This window comes from Nannobrachium achirus (assembly GCF_963921795.1).
Source record: "Nannobrachium achirus genome assembly, chromosome: 18".
Classification (NCBI taxonomy): Eukaryota; Metazoa; Chordata; class Actinopteri; order Myctophiformes; family Myctophidae; genus Nannobrachium; species Nannobrachium achirus.
In genome coordinates, this window is record NC_137825.1 from 26,117,971 (window position 1) to 26,135,475 (window position 17,505).

Here is a 17,505-nt window from a genome sequence, read left to right on the forward strand (position 1 = left end):
GTGGTTCCCTATGGAGACACAAAGAGCCTGCTTGTGCTTTGTTCCCAATGGAGACACAAAGAGTCTCCTCAAATTCAAGTCTCCATGGGGTGAAGTCATTTTCTGGATTAAAAATCCCTTTAAGGCCAGTCCACACCAATGTAACTCCTTGAATTAATTTGGGATAATGGCTACAAGAAGTTGCAATGAGTTGCCGTTGCAAGGAGTTTTTGATTGATTGAAGACTTTATTAGAAGTTTGCATAGGAAAAGGTACATTTTCATGACGGTACAGTTCAGTTGTGTTTATTAATTTAAGTTCTGAGTGCTGCTCTTTGTCACTTATTGACAAAATATCAGACAGAACATTGGTAATCGGTAGTGTAGTACTCAAATCTGGCATCGGTTGGGCTCTAGTTCAAACTGCTTGTGTACAGAACAGAGCAGAGGAATGACACACATACATGTGATTTAATCATGCTCGTTTGTTCAATTCCTATTTTCTTTTTAAGATATGTTTTGGGCTTTTCTGCCTTTATTTTGATGATAGTACAGCGGAGAGTGACAGGAAACGGAGTGAAACACAGTGAAAGCCAGGAATCGAATCCGCGACTCGCTGTCAGGCTACATTAGAGCATACGTGTGGTATGGTTCTTAACCACTATAGGCCACTGGTACCCTGGTTTTCTCAATACTACTACTATACACACATAAGCATAGTTCATGAACAGATGGACAGATGGTTCATACCTTCTACAAATCTGATCCCTTTTATTTTTGTAAATCCCCCTTTGATACTGAGGTTCTTTACAGAAGGATATAAAGTGTAATCGTTTTATTTCATTATAATGCAGTATTAGCTCTATTATTATCTTCTTTATATTGCATTAATGTTGTTAGCACTGTCACTTTGCCACACTAACATGTCTCAGCTTGTATGAGTGAGTGACAAATACACCCTCTTGATCCTTGATTCTCTTCAGGATTTTAAGGACAACGAAAACCCAGAGGAGAAAGCCAGAAGACACAAGGAACTGGAGGTATCTTTACCCATTTAGACTTGTTTAACTTGTCTTTGTCTTATGTCTTTATACCTTTCAATCCGGGACAGCAGGTCCAAATTTGTCTGTTCACTGACAAATTGTCATTACTGTTAACCACTGGGTGTTACTTGTTTGGACTTGTCGTTACTTGTTTTGGACTATGTATGTGTCTATTGTCTATTTCAGCTGAAACCCTTGTATAAGGAACTGTTATACACCATCATGCACAAATTGGGGAAACCAGAGTCAGCTACGGTTTTCACAGACGACGAGCTTCGCAAATTCATCAGGGAGGTAAAGGCTACTGACACACTGACCACACATTTCACAAACATAACCCTGCTCCTGCTGTACCCATGTTTATTTTGTAGACTAAAACTATGACGAAAAATGTTCATCAACTACTTTTCACTGACGAAAACAAAATAAAAACAAAATAAAAGCTACGCTATGATGACTAAAAATTCCAATGACGATGAACAAACTAAATCCAAATTTACTGTCAAAATGAACACTTTGCTTTACACTTGGCTGGGTATGGTTTAAGTTGATCTGGACAATATGGTTCAAATCAAATATTACAAAATATTTTTTACCAAATACCTCAATATTGATTTTGCAACAATAATTGTATTGTATTATTGTGATGATAATATCAAATGTATTTGATTTTTTTTTCTTCAAAAACATAAAAAATAGCAGGCTTACTAAATGAAGATCTTTGTACAAATTCTGAATGTATAAAATAGGGCTACAGTTTTCAAGAAACAGGAAAAGACAACACTTATGCCATACAACAACATTACGATAGCCATCCCAGACACTATCTTAGTCGCATATCACGATATCAATTTGAATGTAATATCAATATATTCCCAGCCCTCGGAAGAAGTTACACAAATGACTACAGATATCGTTGCCAGCTGCTGTTAGACTCTCTTTTCCTCTCTCTGTCTGTCAGGCATTCAGTATGACAGAGTCAGAACACAGCACTCTAATGGAGAAAGTACAGCACACAGAGGTGAGAACAGTCATCATCTACTAATCACTTGATCCCTTTCTTTTAAGCAAAGATATATATTTTTGTATCCATATCCATTGAACAGAGTTAGTGATAATGTGATTTAGACACTGATGACAGCCGTGCATGGTTTCACACTTGCTGTTGTATTTGAGTAATGGTTTTGACTGCCCTGCACAGCCCCCTGTATACTGTCTGATGGCCACGGTGAAGGAAGCCAAAGGCATTCTGGGAAAAGACATCACTGGTAGGTTTCCTTTCCATTCAGCGGTCTCAGTCTCCTAGCCTCCTTTCTACTAATTATTGTCTCCACCAGCCGAAGGCATGGGGGAGAGTATGTTTTCCCCTTCGTCCGTCCGTGTGTCCGTACGTGCGTCCGTCCGTCCGTCCGTCCGTCCGTCCGTGCGTGCGTGCGTGCGTGCGTCCTCGCAGTTTGTGACCACCTAATCTGTGATTGCTGTGGAAAAGCGTGGCTGATTGAAAACAATCAGCACACTGACAGCTGATTACAGCTGAGCTGTCTCCTGTGTCCTTCATAACTAACTAACCTGATGCTTCATGTTTGATATTATTCCCATCAAGTGCATCCAACATGTGGCCTGCTTTGTGGTTAGATTTTTGACAGTTGTATGTACTATGAATGTATTCAGCTAATAATATTTATAGAGGAAATGGGTCACACACAGTGGCAAGAGTTAGTCTTCTCTTTTCTTTATTGTATATTTACATCAAGCCTTCTTCAGTGGCTAGCCGAAACGTTTGTTCTGGATGTAAAGATAGAATAAAGAAAAGAGAAAACTAACTCTTGCCACTGTGTGCGACCCATTGCCTAGATACAAATGTTGATGATCTAAGAGGATAGCGCACCAGAGAAAGTCAGAGCGCGGTGGTAACAAAAAGGTCATTAACAATTATCTTTATTTATAGAGTTGTGGAGTACGTAGTCCATTGCTTACACTGCTTTTTTGGATTGTCAAACAAAGCAGAGGTTTTCCTCTCAGGTTTGACGTTTCTAACAGACCTCTTGTGCATTTCATTTCCACAGGTTTCAGTGACCCGTACTGTCTGCTAACCATCATGGAGGACGAGAAGGAGAAGCGCACAAGGCGCTCCAGGGCCAAACCCCGTAAAGCCATCGTGAAGGACGTGGTTTCAGACGATAAAATCTTCCCTACGGAAATAAAGAAACAGACTCTGAATCCTATTTGGAACCAGACCTTCGTTATGTGAGTCTGATGCTTTCTTTTTATACTCCAAAAATAGCAGATCTACATTCAAACTTGTACTGTAGAGGTTGGCATACAACACCGGTGTAGTAAAAGTTGGGCGTGTGTGTGTGTGTGTGTGTGTGTGTGTGTGTGTGTGTGTGTGTGTGTGTGTGTGTGTGTGTGTGTGTGTGTGTGTGTGTGTGTGTGTGTGTGTGTGTGTGTGTGTGTGTGTGTGTGTGTGTGTGTGTGTGTGTGTGTGCGTGCGCGTGTGTGTGTGTGTGTGTGTGTGTGTGTGTGTGTGTGTGTGTGTGTGTGTGTTTCATCTCTGACCACAGAGAATTTGAGGACTGCATGGGTGCCAGTTTCCATCTAGAGATGTGGTAAGATAATATAATGTATTAATCACACAACTCCTCTTTGTCTGAACTAAATACTAGTCACGTCTAGTATAGTGAAAATTGATAGTCACATATCCATTTTTTGACATTTTAGGGATAAGGATGAAGAGGTGTCTCTTACACAGAAACTGGAGGAGTTCAACTTTCATAATATAAAGAGGTACTGTGCTATCTCTTACACTCCAGCAAGTACAGCATGTGACCTACAGTAGCAGGACATAATTATGGACAGACTCTTACTATGTTTCTTACTCCTTTAGAATGATCAAGGATGCCAAAAAGGAGAAGGGCGCGGATGACTTCCTGGGGAATGTTGTCTTGAAGCTACAGGTAGACCATCTCCGGTTTCTAGCTCTGCTTGTTTGTTCTCCGCCCTCCCCAATTCTGAATAATCTCTTTCATGTCATTAGTTTATCAGATCTGGTTCATCTAGTATTTGTTTGTTTAACACACTGTTTCTCAACATTAGGTCCGGAGACCACCAGGGGTCCAAAGGGACTCCTATGGGTCTATAACGATAATGTACATGTTTGGTTCCATTTGTACACCCTCAGAGTGAAATAGGAGCTATTTACTGTCCCGAGTCCGACTCACTGGGTTGATATTAGGGATGGGTATCGTCTGCGATACTTTTAATGGTATCGATCGCATGACATCGATACTATCGGGTATCGGTTCACGTAAAAAAAACGAACGATACCTCGTTTCGATACTCTGGAACTCACCCCTGGCCGATCGCATCTGTAACAGTTGGGCTACTGAGAGTTTAATGACTGCTTTAGTAGGCTACACTCTGTGAACAATAGCCGACAATAGCCTATATTAATGTTTATTATTATGATGATTATCCAACTTCTATTCTCTCCGCTAAGCCACACTGTACTGTGATCATCATCATCACCTCTGCAGCGGTAGAGCAGTTAAACTTAAATAAAAAGTATCGAAAATGGTATCGAAAAGGGTATCGTATCGATTCCCAGGTATCGAAAAAGGTATTGTATCGATTCAAAGGTGAACGATACCCATCCCTAGTTGATATACTGTACAGTACCAGATTAGTGGGAGTAGGTACAAAGGACAACGCATACAATGTCAGTAGGTGTAATACAAATAATGACTTATACAAAGCACTATTTGACCTTTGGCGTTATGAATCTGCCAACCTTCAGGATCTCCACTGTAAAGAAGATAAATGGTATGACCTGGAGCCAAAGACAGAGACGTATCCTGACAGGGGCAAGTGCCATCTGAACCTCAAGTTCATCCACAAAGAAGTGAGTTTTAATCCAGTCATTTAACCTGTAACCTTCACCAGATTTTCATGAGGAGGGTTGCTGGTGAGTTGACAATACATCACACTGACGAAGGCTGGATAGCCGAAACGTTCGACATGTAAGAAATAATAAAAGAGGAAACTCGCTCTTGCCACTCTGAGTGCGACGCACAAATGTTGTTGATCTAAGAGGATATCGCACCAGAGTAGTGCGATATCCACAAGAAATATCTTATGATTCTTTTATAAACTCTGGAAATACTGTAATTGTGGTAGTCTATTTAGTGTGTTCTGACGTGCTTGCTCACAAGTTTGGGTTTCAAAGAAATGGACATTAGAGTTTAATATTTATTGATTAGTTGCGTGTAAATGCTAAACGTTTTGCTTAAAAATATAAAACCACATTGAGGAATGGATGTATATATATATATATCTAAATGACAAGGGTATGAGTCATATATGTATTTTATGTCTTGTGTGACTGACAGAGAGATACGACACTGAGTGCTGGCAGATCTGCCTATGTCAACTACTGTGGAATTCTACAGCAGTTTGTTCAGGCTTACATATCTACACAACAGGTAAGGGATTGATCTATAATAGTCCTCGTTCTTTATGTGGCACTCATAGACACCGTTTTCACATTAAACCTTATTTTATTTCTATTTAGTCTGTAATCCCTCATCCTCAATTTGCAACAAACAAAAAGACGATCTCCAACCGAGTGTAAGAGCGTAATGTCTGCCATGTGAATGGTGATAAAATGAACAGTGTGTGCATACAACTCTCTCTCTCTCTCTCTCTCTCTCTCTCTCTCTCTCTCTCAGGGTTCAGTTCCATGGAAGGGGGAGTTGTGTGCTGAGGCACAGGTCCTGTTGGAGCTCTATGCCACACAGAACGACCTCTCACCTTTCCTGCAGGACTTGGCGTAAGCATGATCTTATATTAAAATTGGCTTAAGGGAGCACCAAATGTGTACGCGTCCATTTGGTTCCATCTGTACTCTCTCAGAGTTAAAGGAGCTATAGTCAACTTTTTCTTGAAAAACGGATGCTAAAATAAAAATAATGTTTCGAAAATATTTTATAAAAAAATAAGCTTCATATATGTGTTTCAATTAAAAAATGACCACAAAAAGCGTAAAATAATGATAAAATAATCATTTTGGCCCTTTGTTTACATTTACAGGGCCCGTACTTTGTTTACATCCTAGTCTGTAGACTAGGATGTACACCTACAATGAAAAAGTTGACTATAGCTCCTTTAAGGTTGATCAGGGACGTGCAGCGAATGTTAGAGAGGCAGGAGCTGAAATTTCCAAAAGGGCCTTTAGGTGAAAATATCGAAAATAGCAGACCTCCAAGCTCACAACGCGTCGACCTGCTTGGAGGTCGGCTATTTTTGGTGCTTGATACCACACTAAACTAAACATAATCAAGTGAATACTGGAGATTTGGCATACAACATGGATTTCTACACAGGTTGGACAAGGCAAATAACTTGAATGCTGCCTTCACGTATAGCATGGAAAGAGGGCATTTGCATTTCTTTGCATTCCTTTGATGTCTATGTGTGCCTGAGGTTGATCCTTGATATTAGTCTCAGTGCAGTGAATCAAAACACCATCCCAGGTGTTTTGATACACGCGTCTCAGTTCCCCTTTGTTGGTGTGTGTGTGCCCCTGGCAGGAAGTGGGTAGCCTACAGTAAGCTGTACCAGACGTTAGAGGTGTGCTCCTCTGTGCTTTTCCAGCAGATCACCAGCATAGAGTACCACTGGCACCAGCAAGTGCTGCCTTCTCCGCAGGTAAGCAGCATTCATTCATTCAGATTCATTAATTACCACACAAACCCTATAGCCCAGTGGTTTTCAACCTTTTTCATATCAAGGCCCATTATTTATTTGGCATTTGAGCCACGGACCGCCATTTGATGAGATTTAGCCTCTCAGACCATATTTTGTTGTCGTTGGATACGATTTTGTCCACAATTCCATGCTGTATTACAGGCAAATGTTGATCAAAATAAAATAATCTACACAGCTAATTGTGTAGACTTCTTGTAAATTGAGTAATTCAGACGTTTAACAATAATTTAACTTTAGTTAAAGATCTATAAGGGTCCATTTGGTTACCAACTCTCCATCATTTAGCTGGGGACCACCTGGGACCCTCTCAAGGACCACTGGTGGTCCCCGGACCACTGGTGGAAAACCACTGCCATAACCTATAGTATAACTGGGTAGAAATGGACCCTTAAAGGAGTGGTTCACCCCCTAAATGACTTTTTTCTATTGATTAGTCACACCATGGAGACTAGAGTTCAATAATATTTTTAGTTTTTTGTCGCATTCCTAAGACAAAAATGTGATAACAATAAATTTACCCCCATTCATTCCGGATGGGGACCCGTTTCGAAACAGGTCCCCAGCCGGAACCAATGGGTGTAAATTTACTCGAATCAAATTTCTGTCTTAGGAATGTGACAAAAACCAAAAAATATTATTGAACTCTACTCTCCATGGCGTGACTAATCAATAGAAAAAAATCACACCCGTGTGAAGTGGAGCTGTGTGTGTGTGTGTGTGTGTGTGTGTGTGTGTGTGTGTGTGTGTGTGTGTGTGTGTGTGTGTGTGTGTGTGTGTGTGTGTGTGGATCATGTGTACCGATTTTTGTGACATTTGAAGAAAATATGTAGGAAAAGGAGCAAAAAGTGTGTTTTGGAGAAAATTCAAGATGGCGGAAAATCTATCATGGCGCAAATGGGCGTGGCCTATATGGGGAGATGCGTCATGACCCAAGGAATCCAGGGAAAAAATATTTTTAATTTTCCGACCTACGGTTCAAGAGTTACAGGCCAAAACGTAAAGTGGGGTGTTATGGCGCCACCATGCGGCCAAATGACACAATTATTTTTTATTTAATCCTTGAAATCATTATGAACCTCCTCTCCAAGTCTTGAAACTCTAGCCCCTATGGTTTGCGAGAGACAAATAATTGAATGTGAGTTTTTGCGATTCCCATTATAAGTCAATGGGGAAAATTAATTCACTAATAAATTAATATCAATTAAACTATTGAACCTTTCTCTTAGCAAGTTACTAGCCCACGATTCCCGAGTAAGCCGGTCGATTTGACATATGGCGCGAGTGTGTGGTGGCAAAACTGTGGGACTAGTAGCGTGCCGAAGTTTAGGAAGTTCAGGCTACATACACACAGACACACACACAGACAGACAGACCCACACAGCCACGTATAGGGAGCCTGTGTTTCACACAGCTCCAAAAAGTCATTTTGGGGGTGAACTACTCCTTTAAGGGTCACTGACAGTATATGGACCCTGGTGAAGGTACAATCATACTGTATGGTCAAACTTGGAACTTTGTCACTGTTGTGTGCTTAGAAAAAGGAACTTGGGGACTCTTTACATGACTTCCTGCATTACGGATTACATCTGGTGTCCAAATACAGAGATGTCTTCCCTCAGAGCGCTACTCTCAAACTACAGACGTTGCTAAGGTAGGCCTGCCCTATATGTCATTGTTTTTTTTAATGTCACCTCTACATGAATCTATTCAAGGATCAGCCCATAATGGTCAGGAATCAGGATATGGGAGTAACAAAGTGGTCAAATGCACTTGTTTCAGAATTCTGATGCAGATCTGTAAGACCCAGGCCTTCCAGAAACTCAACCCAGCACAATTTGATCTCCAGAATGAGGTCACAGATGCTGTGCAGGTTAGTGACTTAAATTGTTCTTTATCATTCTTTATTAGGGGCATATGATAGAATTAGCTAAGGGGTCTTCAACAGGGGGTCCGGGGCCCCTAGGGGGTCCTCAGAGTTACTTCAGGGGGTCCTCCAAATCTTTGTGCGTCCTTTTTTATATTAACCACTTGAACCCTAACATCCATATTCTGGGAACTTTAGCCAAAAATAGCAGATCTACAAGCTCACAGTGCAAAGAGGTTTGGTTTAGAGGGGGGGAAAGAGCAGACTAAGTACAGAGTGAAAGGTCAAGTTTTTTAAGTATTGATGGTTCAAGTGGTTAAATATATGAAAACACAAATGGACATGAATCCAAAATACACGATGATTATGCTGTCAAACGATGAATCTATATGGAATCTATGAAGCGGTTGTGGGGGTCCCTGCTTCATCTGTCAACAAATAAATAAACAATAACTAATTGAAATAGTTTACAAAACTCACTAAAACTAACTGAAATTATAGACAAAATGCCCTTTGTTTGAGTTTTTCTTGTTATACTGGTATATATTATTTAATTGTATCTGTATGTAGTTTTTGTTAAACATGACTTACTCTGACCTTTTTGAATCCTCCAGCTGACAAATAATAAGTATGAAAAAAAAAAAAAAAATCCAAACTAAACTAAAACCAAGCGTTGCCACCAAAATAAAAACTATTAAAAACTAGCAAGCCCCCACTCTAAAAAGGAATTAAAACCAACTGAATTAGAAAAGAATGTGTCAAAATGAACTAAAACTAAACTATAATGAAAAATCTCAAACTATTTTAACCTTGCCTGGAGGACCCCAGTCAGCTAAGTATGTAGGGTTTAAGTGGTCAAGTATTTTCATTTCTTTTTCAGGAAGGGACACAGGAGTGGTTCACCATCAAGAAGGGTTTGCATCAGCCGATGACTAAGGTAAATGGTCTGGAGGTGCTTCTCGATTGGTTTTCCTTGGTTTATTTCTGCTTTTCGTGTTACGCTTATCATATTCCTTTTCTGTGTCATCATATCCATATCGTATCCAGGACCTGTTGGACACTGTCAGAGCCCTCATCAAGTTGACTGAGGAGGTGCAACTAGACATCAAACACAGCAAGGATGTGTGGAATAAAATATTTTCCAGGTACTGTAGGTTGGAGAGAAGTCACATAGGAGACTAGCATCACTAGCATAATGTTGATTTCTTGCTCATGCATAGGGTGACTTATGTCTTGTCTTCACAGTACTGTTCAAATGGACATGTTCACTATCGTCTATCAGAAGCTAGAGTCTTTAGTAAGTGCCAAAAGCTAATTAATCATCTTGGTTCTCATCTTGCTATCACGTTTTCCTATTTAAGTTGATTCTCCCTCTCTCCCTTCCTCTTCTCCTCTCTTCCGCTGCAGTTAGCTGCGGAGGTCAGGGACACTTTGTCCTTGTTGGAGGGACAGCTGGACCAGGATCTGGCCAACAGCCTGTCCCCCCTTTACCAGCTTCTGCGGGCCATACACAAAGACAAGGCCTACTTACAGAAGAGGTTAGAAACCTTGTCACCCATTCCTGTTCACAGCACATTCAAACAGCATTTGGGACAACACCTCGCAAGATCTACAGCAGACCCGCAAAAGAAAATGCGATGAAATGTTTGATGCTGAAATAAATATGTCTAACACTTGCAAAATCTTACAACAGTGGAGACAGATGATTATGTGGGCAGAAATTCTATTTTTGATTGTTTCAGGGATAAGTTAATGGAGCTAACCAACTTTCATGAAGGGTTCAGAGAGGCTCTTCCTTATTGGTTGAACAAGGTCTTCAGCACGACCAAGGACTTGGTGGAAAAGGCTGTACTGTTAGACCAGGTAAGGTGCATCTTTGTGATGTATACAGCACATAGTTTGTTTAAAACAGTGGTTTGGTATGTATTTGGCCATGTGGCCCCATCCATTTGGTTTCTAACTATCAATAATTTAGCTGGGGACCCTCTGGGACGACCTCAAGGGCCCCTGGGAGACCCCACTTCGAGGACCCCTGCCCTGGTTTAAAAGTTCCATTATTATTATTATTATTATTATTATTACCCCAGTAAGACGCAGAAGGGCGACAATGCCATGTCTCTGCCATCTGGCCAGTGATGTCTATTGGAACAGTTACCCATATATGGAGACCCCTGATACCCATATATGGAGATCCATGTACTGTATATGGAGATATGCTGTGAGACCCCAAACATGCTTACTCAGTTATTCGTAATGGGAAAGTCCTATGACGTCTATAACATCTGACATCATACATACATACTTTTATGCCCAGAACCAGCCACACAGATATGGGCTGTCTTGGCCATATATGGATTCTGTTAGTGTGGCCAATGTGGCCTCCATAATGGCATTCCCATATGAAGTCCTGTTAGATATATGGGCTTAATATTGATGACATCAGGGATCTCCATATACGGGCATACAATGGATTCTGTTAGTGTAGTTCCCCTGACATTACAGTAATGTCAGAGCATGATGTCAGAGCGGCAAACCCATAGACCGTAAAAAAGCGTACACGGTCGGACGGAGACATGATGTGCCATTTCTCATACTAAACTGTGACCTTCGGTCGCAGTTATTATTGTTATTATTTAAAAGAATCCCATTGATCTGTTGTGAGAAAGACATGAAAATCAGACACAAAACTGTTCAATGCATGTGCTGTCAAAGGCCTCAAGGAAAAGCCATGCCAGCCTAGGTGAAATGCACTCTGCTTTCCACCAGATTATTCTTTTTGCATTGGCTGGCAGTAATAGTACCTCCCGAGAAAATGCACTAATTCCAGTGTTTTAATATTCATGTTCAACCCAGCTGCAACCCCTGCAGTCTAACGTCAAGCACAGCTCCTCGGCAGTAGACCTGGTGGATTGCATACAGCCCATCTGCAAGCTGTGGGAGCTGCTCTCCTGGCCTGACCCAGAAGAGGCCTTCATGCTGATGGTCAAGATAACTGAGGTAGGTGGTGTAGGCTACTGTACTGCATTTCACCCACTCTGTATCGGGCATTTTTCACTGTGACATTGCTCATGTGTCTGTCTTTTCAGGACGTGTGCAAGATCATGGCGACCTACTGCCAAATTCTAAAGGAGAGGGTCAGGACACTATCTAAGGACTCGGACCACAGCAGTGCCATCAACATGGTGAGCGGAGGCATAGATGGAGACCTGCCAGTCTGTTCTGCATCCAAACACGTAAGCGCCGTGCACGATAAAGATAAAGATAAAGATAAGGATATAGTTTTAAAAGTCGTTCTCAACTCAAGTGGATATTAACGTCCACACCACCAATAATGTTGACATAATTGATGTGAACGCCGACACATCGTTATAGTTATCTTTATCGTGCCTGGTGGGAATGACGCTCTACTGTATGTATCCTAAGCTTCCGAAAGGAGTAAACCACCAAATGCCCCCCCCCTGTCTGCAGCTGTGCGTGGTGGTAAATGACCTGGAATATCTGCGGTCGGTCGCGGGCCGTCTTGACACCAAGCTGAACTGGGCGGGGCTTCAGGCGCGCACTCACACAGTGATCGCAGAGAACCAGTTCCACAACACGCTGCCCTCGCAGCTGGAGCAGCTCCAGTCGATTCTCGGACGAGAGATTCACTCTGCTCTGGACACCCTGGGGAAACAGGTGGGTGAAGAGACATCATACATTATTAACCACTTGTTATTTCATACTTTGTTGAACAACGATATCATGACAAAATAGTGAAAATAGCTGATATATATATATATATATATATATTTGTTTTGGTTCCTAGGATTTACTAAGATCTCCTTTTAGTTGACCTTGTACCAGTGATTTGTGCTGTTATGAAAGTGTACTTTTTCCTATTGCAAACCTCTAATAAATTCTTCAATCAATCAGTCTTCAACCTCAAAACTCTTATGTACATCCGCTATTTTCGCCTATAATGAAATTCCAAAAACAGGGATTGATTATTATTTGACTCATATTATCGATTATTTTTTATAAACAATCAAACTGATTACTTTGATTAATTCATTTTAACCATTGGCCTCTCTCCTCAGCTGAACACAGACATTGAGACTCATATAAGAAGCATGGGTACAAGGCATAGGCTGCCCTCCAAGTCCCGTGAGGATGTAAGGATAATCTTCATCTTTTCTTTTCCTACTACTATGTTTCCCAAACATAGGCCCGGGACACACCTTCCCTCGATTGTCCTTTAGTGACTTATACTACATGCTTTTCTGCTTCAGGCCGTGGACCCTCTGATGAAGTACCTGGAGAAAGAGCTGCAGTATATGCATGAAAACCTGGTCCAAGAGAACTTCAGCAGGTGTGGCACCTCCTTGCAACTGATGCTTTTTATTCAATAGAATTTCATGTGATATTGGCCTATTTCTAGTGTGGCACACAGTGATGTGTGCTAGGCTGCTAGCGATCGCCAATGCGATGCAGATGAACAATTTTGCCCACATCCTGTTGTTAAGACACGACTCCTCAGAGGCTTGCCGTCTAGTGTGTGTGCGTACGTGCGTGCGTGTGTGTGTGTGAGATATTCCAGATTTGGAATCATTACAACATGTCATAGAAATGTCATCTGACATTCTGACATAGATGACTGGCATCACAGGCTGGCCACATGAATGAGATCAATATTGGAGCCACTTCTTTCACATGATTTCATTTTTACTTTAATATTTTCTTTAGCCTTATAGCCTTGTATGTCACCAAGTGCGATTTTGTTTCATTTCCCTCTAAAAGCACTCCAATTTACCCCCAAATTACAATTTTCAATTCAAACATTACTTTACTCTGGATAAGCATAGTAAAAGAAAACAATGTAATGCGTCCAAACCTACTGTAAAACTTGTATAGTTCAAGGAAAGAGGAGTGGTGGAGGTGAGGTGGAGTCTGAATAGTGCTAATTGTATTTTGTCCCTGCGTCAAGTTTGCTGACCCCTCTATGGATGAACTCAGTGAAGATCATCCACCAAATGATGGCCCAGTATCCACACCAAGAAGGGCTCATGGTGTTCAGTCAGAGAATGCAGTATACACTTCAGGTCTGTCCACAACCCTGTACTAGCAGTTTAACTAAGACTAGAGTAAGACACGTGTAAGTAACAGTGCACTATGCCCTTGCTTAAAACCTTTAGTACAGTGTACAGTATGTGTTTGATAGATCTCACTCACCCTTCATGATTTGACTGAATGGTGGTGTTGTATTTCAGTGCCTCGAGGATTGCTTTCACGCAGGTGGAGAGGGCGTCCCACTGGAAGCCCTCCACACTGAAGACTACAAGGTAAAGTATCTACAAGTTGCCAATTTGCAATGTCCAATAACTACAAGTTGCCCATTTGCAATGTCCAATAACTACAGCAGAACGTTTCAGTGTCTATTTTCTCTCTCGCCCATGCAGAGGCTGAAAGCTCAGCTGACACAGAACTGTCTCAGCTGTCAGCAGCTGATAGAGAGATACCTCGACCAGAAAGTATGGGAGCAGGTGAGGTCCATAATTCCATTAGAGAAAAACCAACCCTACTGTGGATGTATGAATTTTTGCTCATATACCCAACCACTTAAACTAAATGTTATACTTCATCGTACGATGGTGTCACTCTGCAAACAGCAGCAGATCTACAAGCTTATGAGCAGTGTTAATTTTGTCGACTAACACTAAGACTAAAAGACTACAAGATTTTGATATTTTGTCGACTAGACTAAACTAAAACAAGTTCAGAAGACTAAGACTATTATGTGTGTTATTCAAAAGACCAAGACTAAGTCTAAGACTAATGGCTGTAAAAATGAACACTGGTATGTAACTTCAATGAAATTAAAGCCAAATACATCTGTTATCTTCACTTTTGAGAATGGCACTTATGTGTTCTTTTCAAATCTTGTTAGCAGACAGTGTCAAATGTGCAGAGATTTTGTACTTGTCAGTGGCACTGTGGCAGATGTTTAGTTTATTCTTTTTGTGAGAACTCCACAGAATTTCACTGTATTTTTCATAATCTTTTTTATTTTGACCGAGTAACAGACATTAGAAGACAATGACTTGTTCAGGGTTATTTAGCCTAAAACACAAAGACTAATCCCAAAAGACCAAGACTCAAATATTTTGATATTTAGTCGACTAAGACTAGACTAGACTGAAACAATTTCAGAAGACTAAGACAGACTAAGACTAATTGGTGTTATTCAAAAGACTAAGACTAAATCAAAATTTGCTGAAAAATGTAACACTGCTTATGAGGTTATAGTCAGATCGTGGTGTGAAAAGTGGTTAACTGTATCTTTCCATCCTCTATGCACGCGTTCTGCAGAAAGTGTACAGTGGAGAGAAGTATGGTGCCGTCACAGTCATTACATCCTACAGGAGATCAGACCAGAGGCTGCGCGTTGAGGTTTTGAACGCAGCAAACCTCCTGCCAATGGACTCCAATGGTGAGAACACACCGAAGCTAAGCTACTCTAATGCAGGGGTTTTCAAAGTGGGTGACGCGACGGCAGTCCAGGGGTGCCGCGAGATCATTTGATAATATTTGGAATTTATTTGGACACTTGACAAAATATTTAGTATGGTTTTAAACTTAAGTACAAAGTTATTTTCAGTCAGTTCTAACCAAAATGGCTGTTATCTCAACGTTTTCCTCGCAACATAATCACTAAAATATCGTCACTGTCGGGCAGAAACCTTGTATCTCCAAGTTTTAAAAGTGTATGTCTTTTGGTAAAGCCCTGCTTCATCATACAAGACTGTCGCACAAAACTAGTGAAAACAGCCGATCTACAAGCACACAACGCCTCGCATCGAGGCGTTGTGTGCTTGTAGATTTAGTACATTTTATAGATGATAAATACAAAATGAAACGGTTTTGGACGTACAAGGTTTTAACCCGACAACGACGATATGCTATAAATATAAGGTGCTGGAAGTGAAAATTATAATGTAGGGGTGCCTCGGATAAAAAAAAATATTCATGGGGTGCCCTGAGACAAAAAGCTTTGGGAACCCCTGCTCTAATGGGTGGACAGACACATACATACAGCACATATATGTATGTAGAGTTGTAGACATACACTGTCTATTTGCCATTGCATCCAACACTCTGATGGTATATTCTCATGCAGGTTTTAGCGATCCATTCGTGCAATTGTGTTTGGAGCCTCGGCACGTCTTCTTTGAGGTGGAGCCTCGCCGTACCCAGATCAAGACCTGCGACCTCAACCCCCTGTTTGAAGAGGCCTTTGAATTGTATGTTGCCTCAGGCCAGATTCCCAACGGTCTTCTCCAATTGTTTTTTGTTCATCCTCTTCTTAAAGGGAGTGTAAGTGATATGTTTGTCAAGAAAGAAGTTGAGTTTGTTCAGTATGTCAGGGCCTGGCATGCCTGTCACGCAGTGCTGTGAGGGGCCCTGTTGTGACAGGGCCTGACATCCCGGACTGATTACCATAGAATATGGAGGAAACAAAAAAATATCACTTGCACCCCCTTCACTTACATTTTCTTCACCCTTACCTTCTCATTTACATTCATTAATTGTGTCGGTTTGATAGGGAACAGGGCCATATACTGCGAATGCACAAAGCACCAGCCAATTTGTCACCATTTGTCTGTCCACGTAATGCATTGTGTCCTCCCTTTCCCATTCCTCACTATAACAGCATGGTATCACTGGAGCAGTGCCGGGCCCTGGGGGCATGCCTGGTGGTGACTGTTCTGGATCATGACACTCTGAGCTCCGATGATTTTGAGGGAGAAGCGTTCCTGGCCCTGAAGGCCGTGCCGGGAGTCGGCGGTGGCGGAGGTGATGAAGCAGACGGACACACCTCCCAGCCGGACGCCATCCCTGCTCAGATCCGCCTACCCCTGATGCATCCCAAGCCCAATGGTATGCATGTAAAAACTAGTTGAATGAACAAGTATACGTACGTTACAAGTATACATACTTTCAACCTAGTGTTCCTGTTTTGGGCATGTCAAATAGCTAAAACAAATGAACTACCACTCAAAACCAGGTTGCAGCGTGAAGTATTGTGTGCATTTAGATCTACTATATTTGCTATTTAGAGCCTTAATTCATGTTTTTGACTGGTCTCAGACAATACCTGTGATGTCAAACCTATTCTTTTTTGTATTAAATAATATAACATTTATAAACTATACATTTTAGGAACACCGGAACTCCTGTTTTAAGTAATATGGAAATACAAAAAAAGGTTTATGTTTACATTTTCCAGATGACAGCTTGAAGTTGCTGGAGTCCAGGAAAGGAGACAAGGAAGGACAGGCCTTTGTGAAGAAGCGCAGATGGAGAGAGAAGCAGTCCATGGAAGGGGTTGAACTATAGTTCAAGACATACAGACTAGGGGTGGGCGATATGGTGATAATTATCGTTGAGACGATACAATGTCTCCACGATATGCCTTTTCAGAGGTATCGTATATATCGTGATACAATTGAGGGAGCCTTGTAAATACAGAGATTCATTGCAGAATTCAATGTAAACCTGCATCAAAATCATCAGTTCTCAAACTTTAAAATGTCAAGGTCTCCACTTAACTCTTGACAGTATACAAATGAAACCAAATGGACCCGTAAGGGTCCATTTGTATACTGTCAGAGTTAGATACTTGTAAAGTTCAATTTAGACCTCCCAAAAGGAACCCAGAGAGTCTAGTTTGTCAAGTAACTTGAAAAATAACCATAAAAACCAACGTGAAAAAGAATCGTGATAAAATCGTGTATCGTGATACAGCTTGGGAAAATATTGTGATATTGTATTTTTCCATCCACCCCTAATACAGACATACTGTACATACACACACACA

The 17,505-nt window shown here is 41.2% G+C and overlaps 1 protein-coding gene across 1 annotated transcript; it reads left to right on the forward strand.

Moving 5' to 3' along the window:
• The first annotated feature begins 970 nt into the window (after positions 1–970).
• Positions 971–17,050, forward strand: unc13d (unc-13 homolog D (C. elegans)). Its single transcript, XM_080747875.1, has 31 exons — positions 971–1,018; positions 1,208–1,315; positions 1,983–2,042; positions 2,223–2,289; positions 3,088–3,268; positions 3,586–3,630; positions 3,743–3,808; positions 3,909–3,978; positions 4,818–4,922; positions 5,410–5,502; positions 5,749–5,849; positions 6,610–6,727; positions 8,323–8,438; positions 8,567–8,657; positions 9,532–9,588; positions 9,699–9,796; positions 9,897–9,948; positions 10,059–10,189; positions 10,394–10,514; positions 11,505–11,648; positions 11,738–11,833; positions 12,120–12,326; positions 12,728–12,802; positions 12,920–12,999; positions 13,615–13,729; positions 13,898–13,969; positions 14,087–14,170; positions 14,997–15,117; positions 15,805–15,928; positions 16,339–16,565; positions 16,915–17,050. Exons 2-31 carry the CDS (start codon positions 1,244–1,246, stop codon positions 17,022–17,024), a joined length of 3,099 nt encoding a protein of 1,032 aa, XP_080604001.1. The 5' UTR covers positions 971–1,018; positions 1,208–1,243; the 3' UTR covers positions 17,025–17,050.
• The last annotated feature ends 455 nt before the right edge of the window (positions 17,051–17,505 follow it).

Excerpts from the sequence above, each read along its gene's own strand:
- unc13d (XM_080747875.1), top strand. The coding sequence starts at position 1,244 with ATGCACAAATTGGGGAAACCAGAGTCAGCTACGGTTTTCACAGACGAC. Across the intron at positions 4,923-5,409 it reads TCAAGTTCATCCACAAAGAA|AGAGATACGACACTGAGTGC; the intron begins GTGAGTTTTAAT and ends TGTGACTGACAG. Across the intron at positions 6,728-8,322 it reads AAGTGCTGCCTTCTCCGCAG|AAAAAGGAACTTGGGGACTC; the intron begins GTAAGCAGCATT and ends TTGTGTGCTTAG.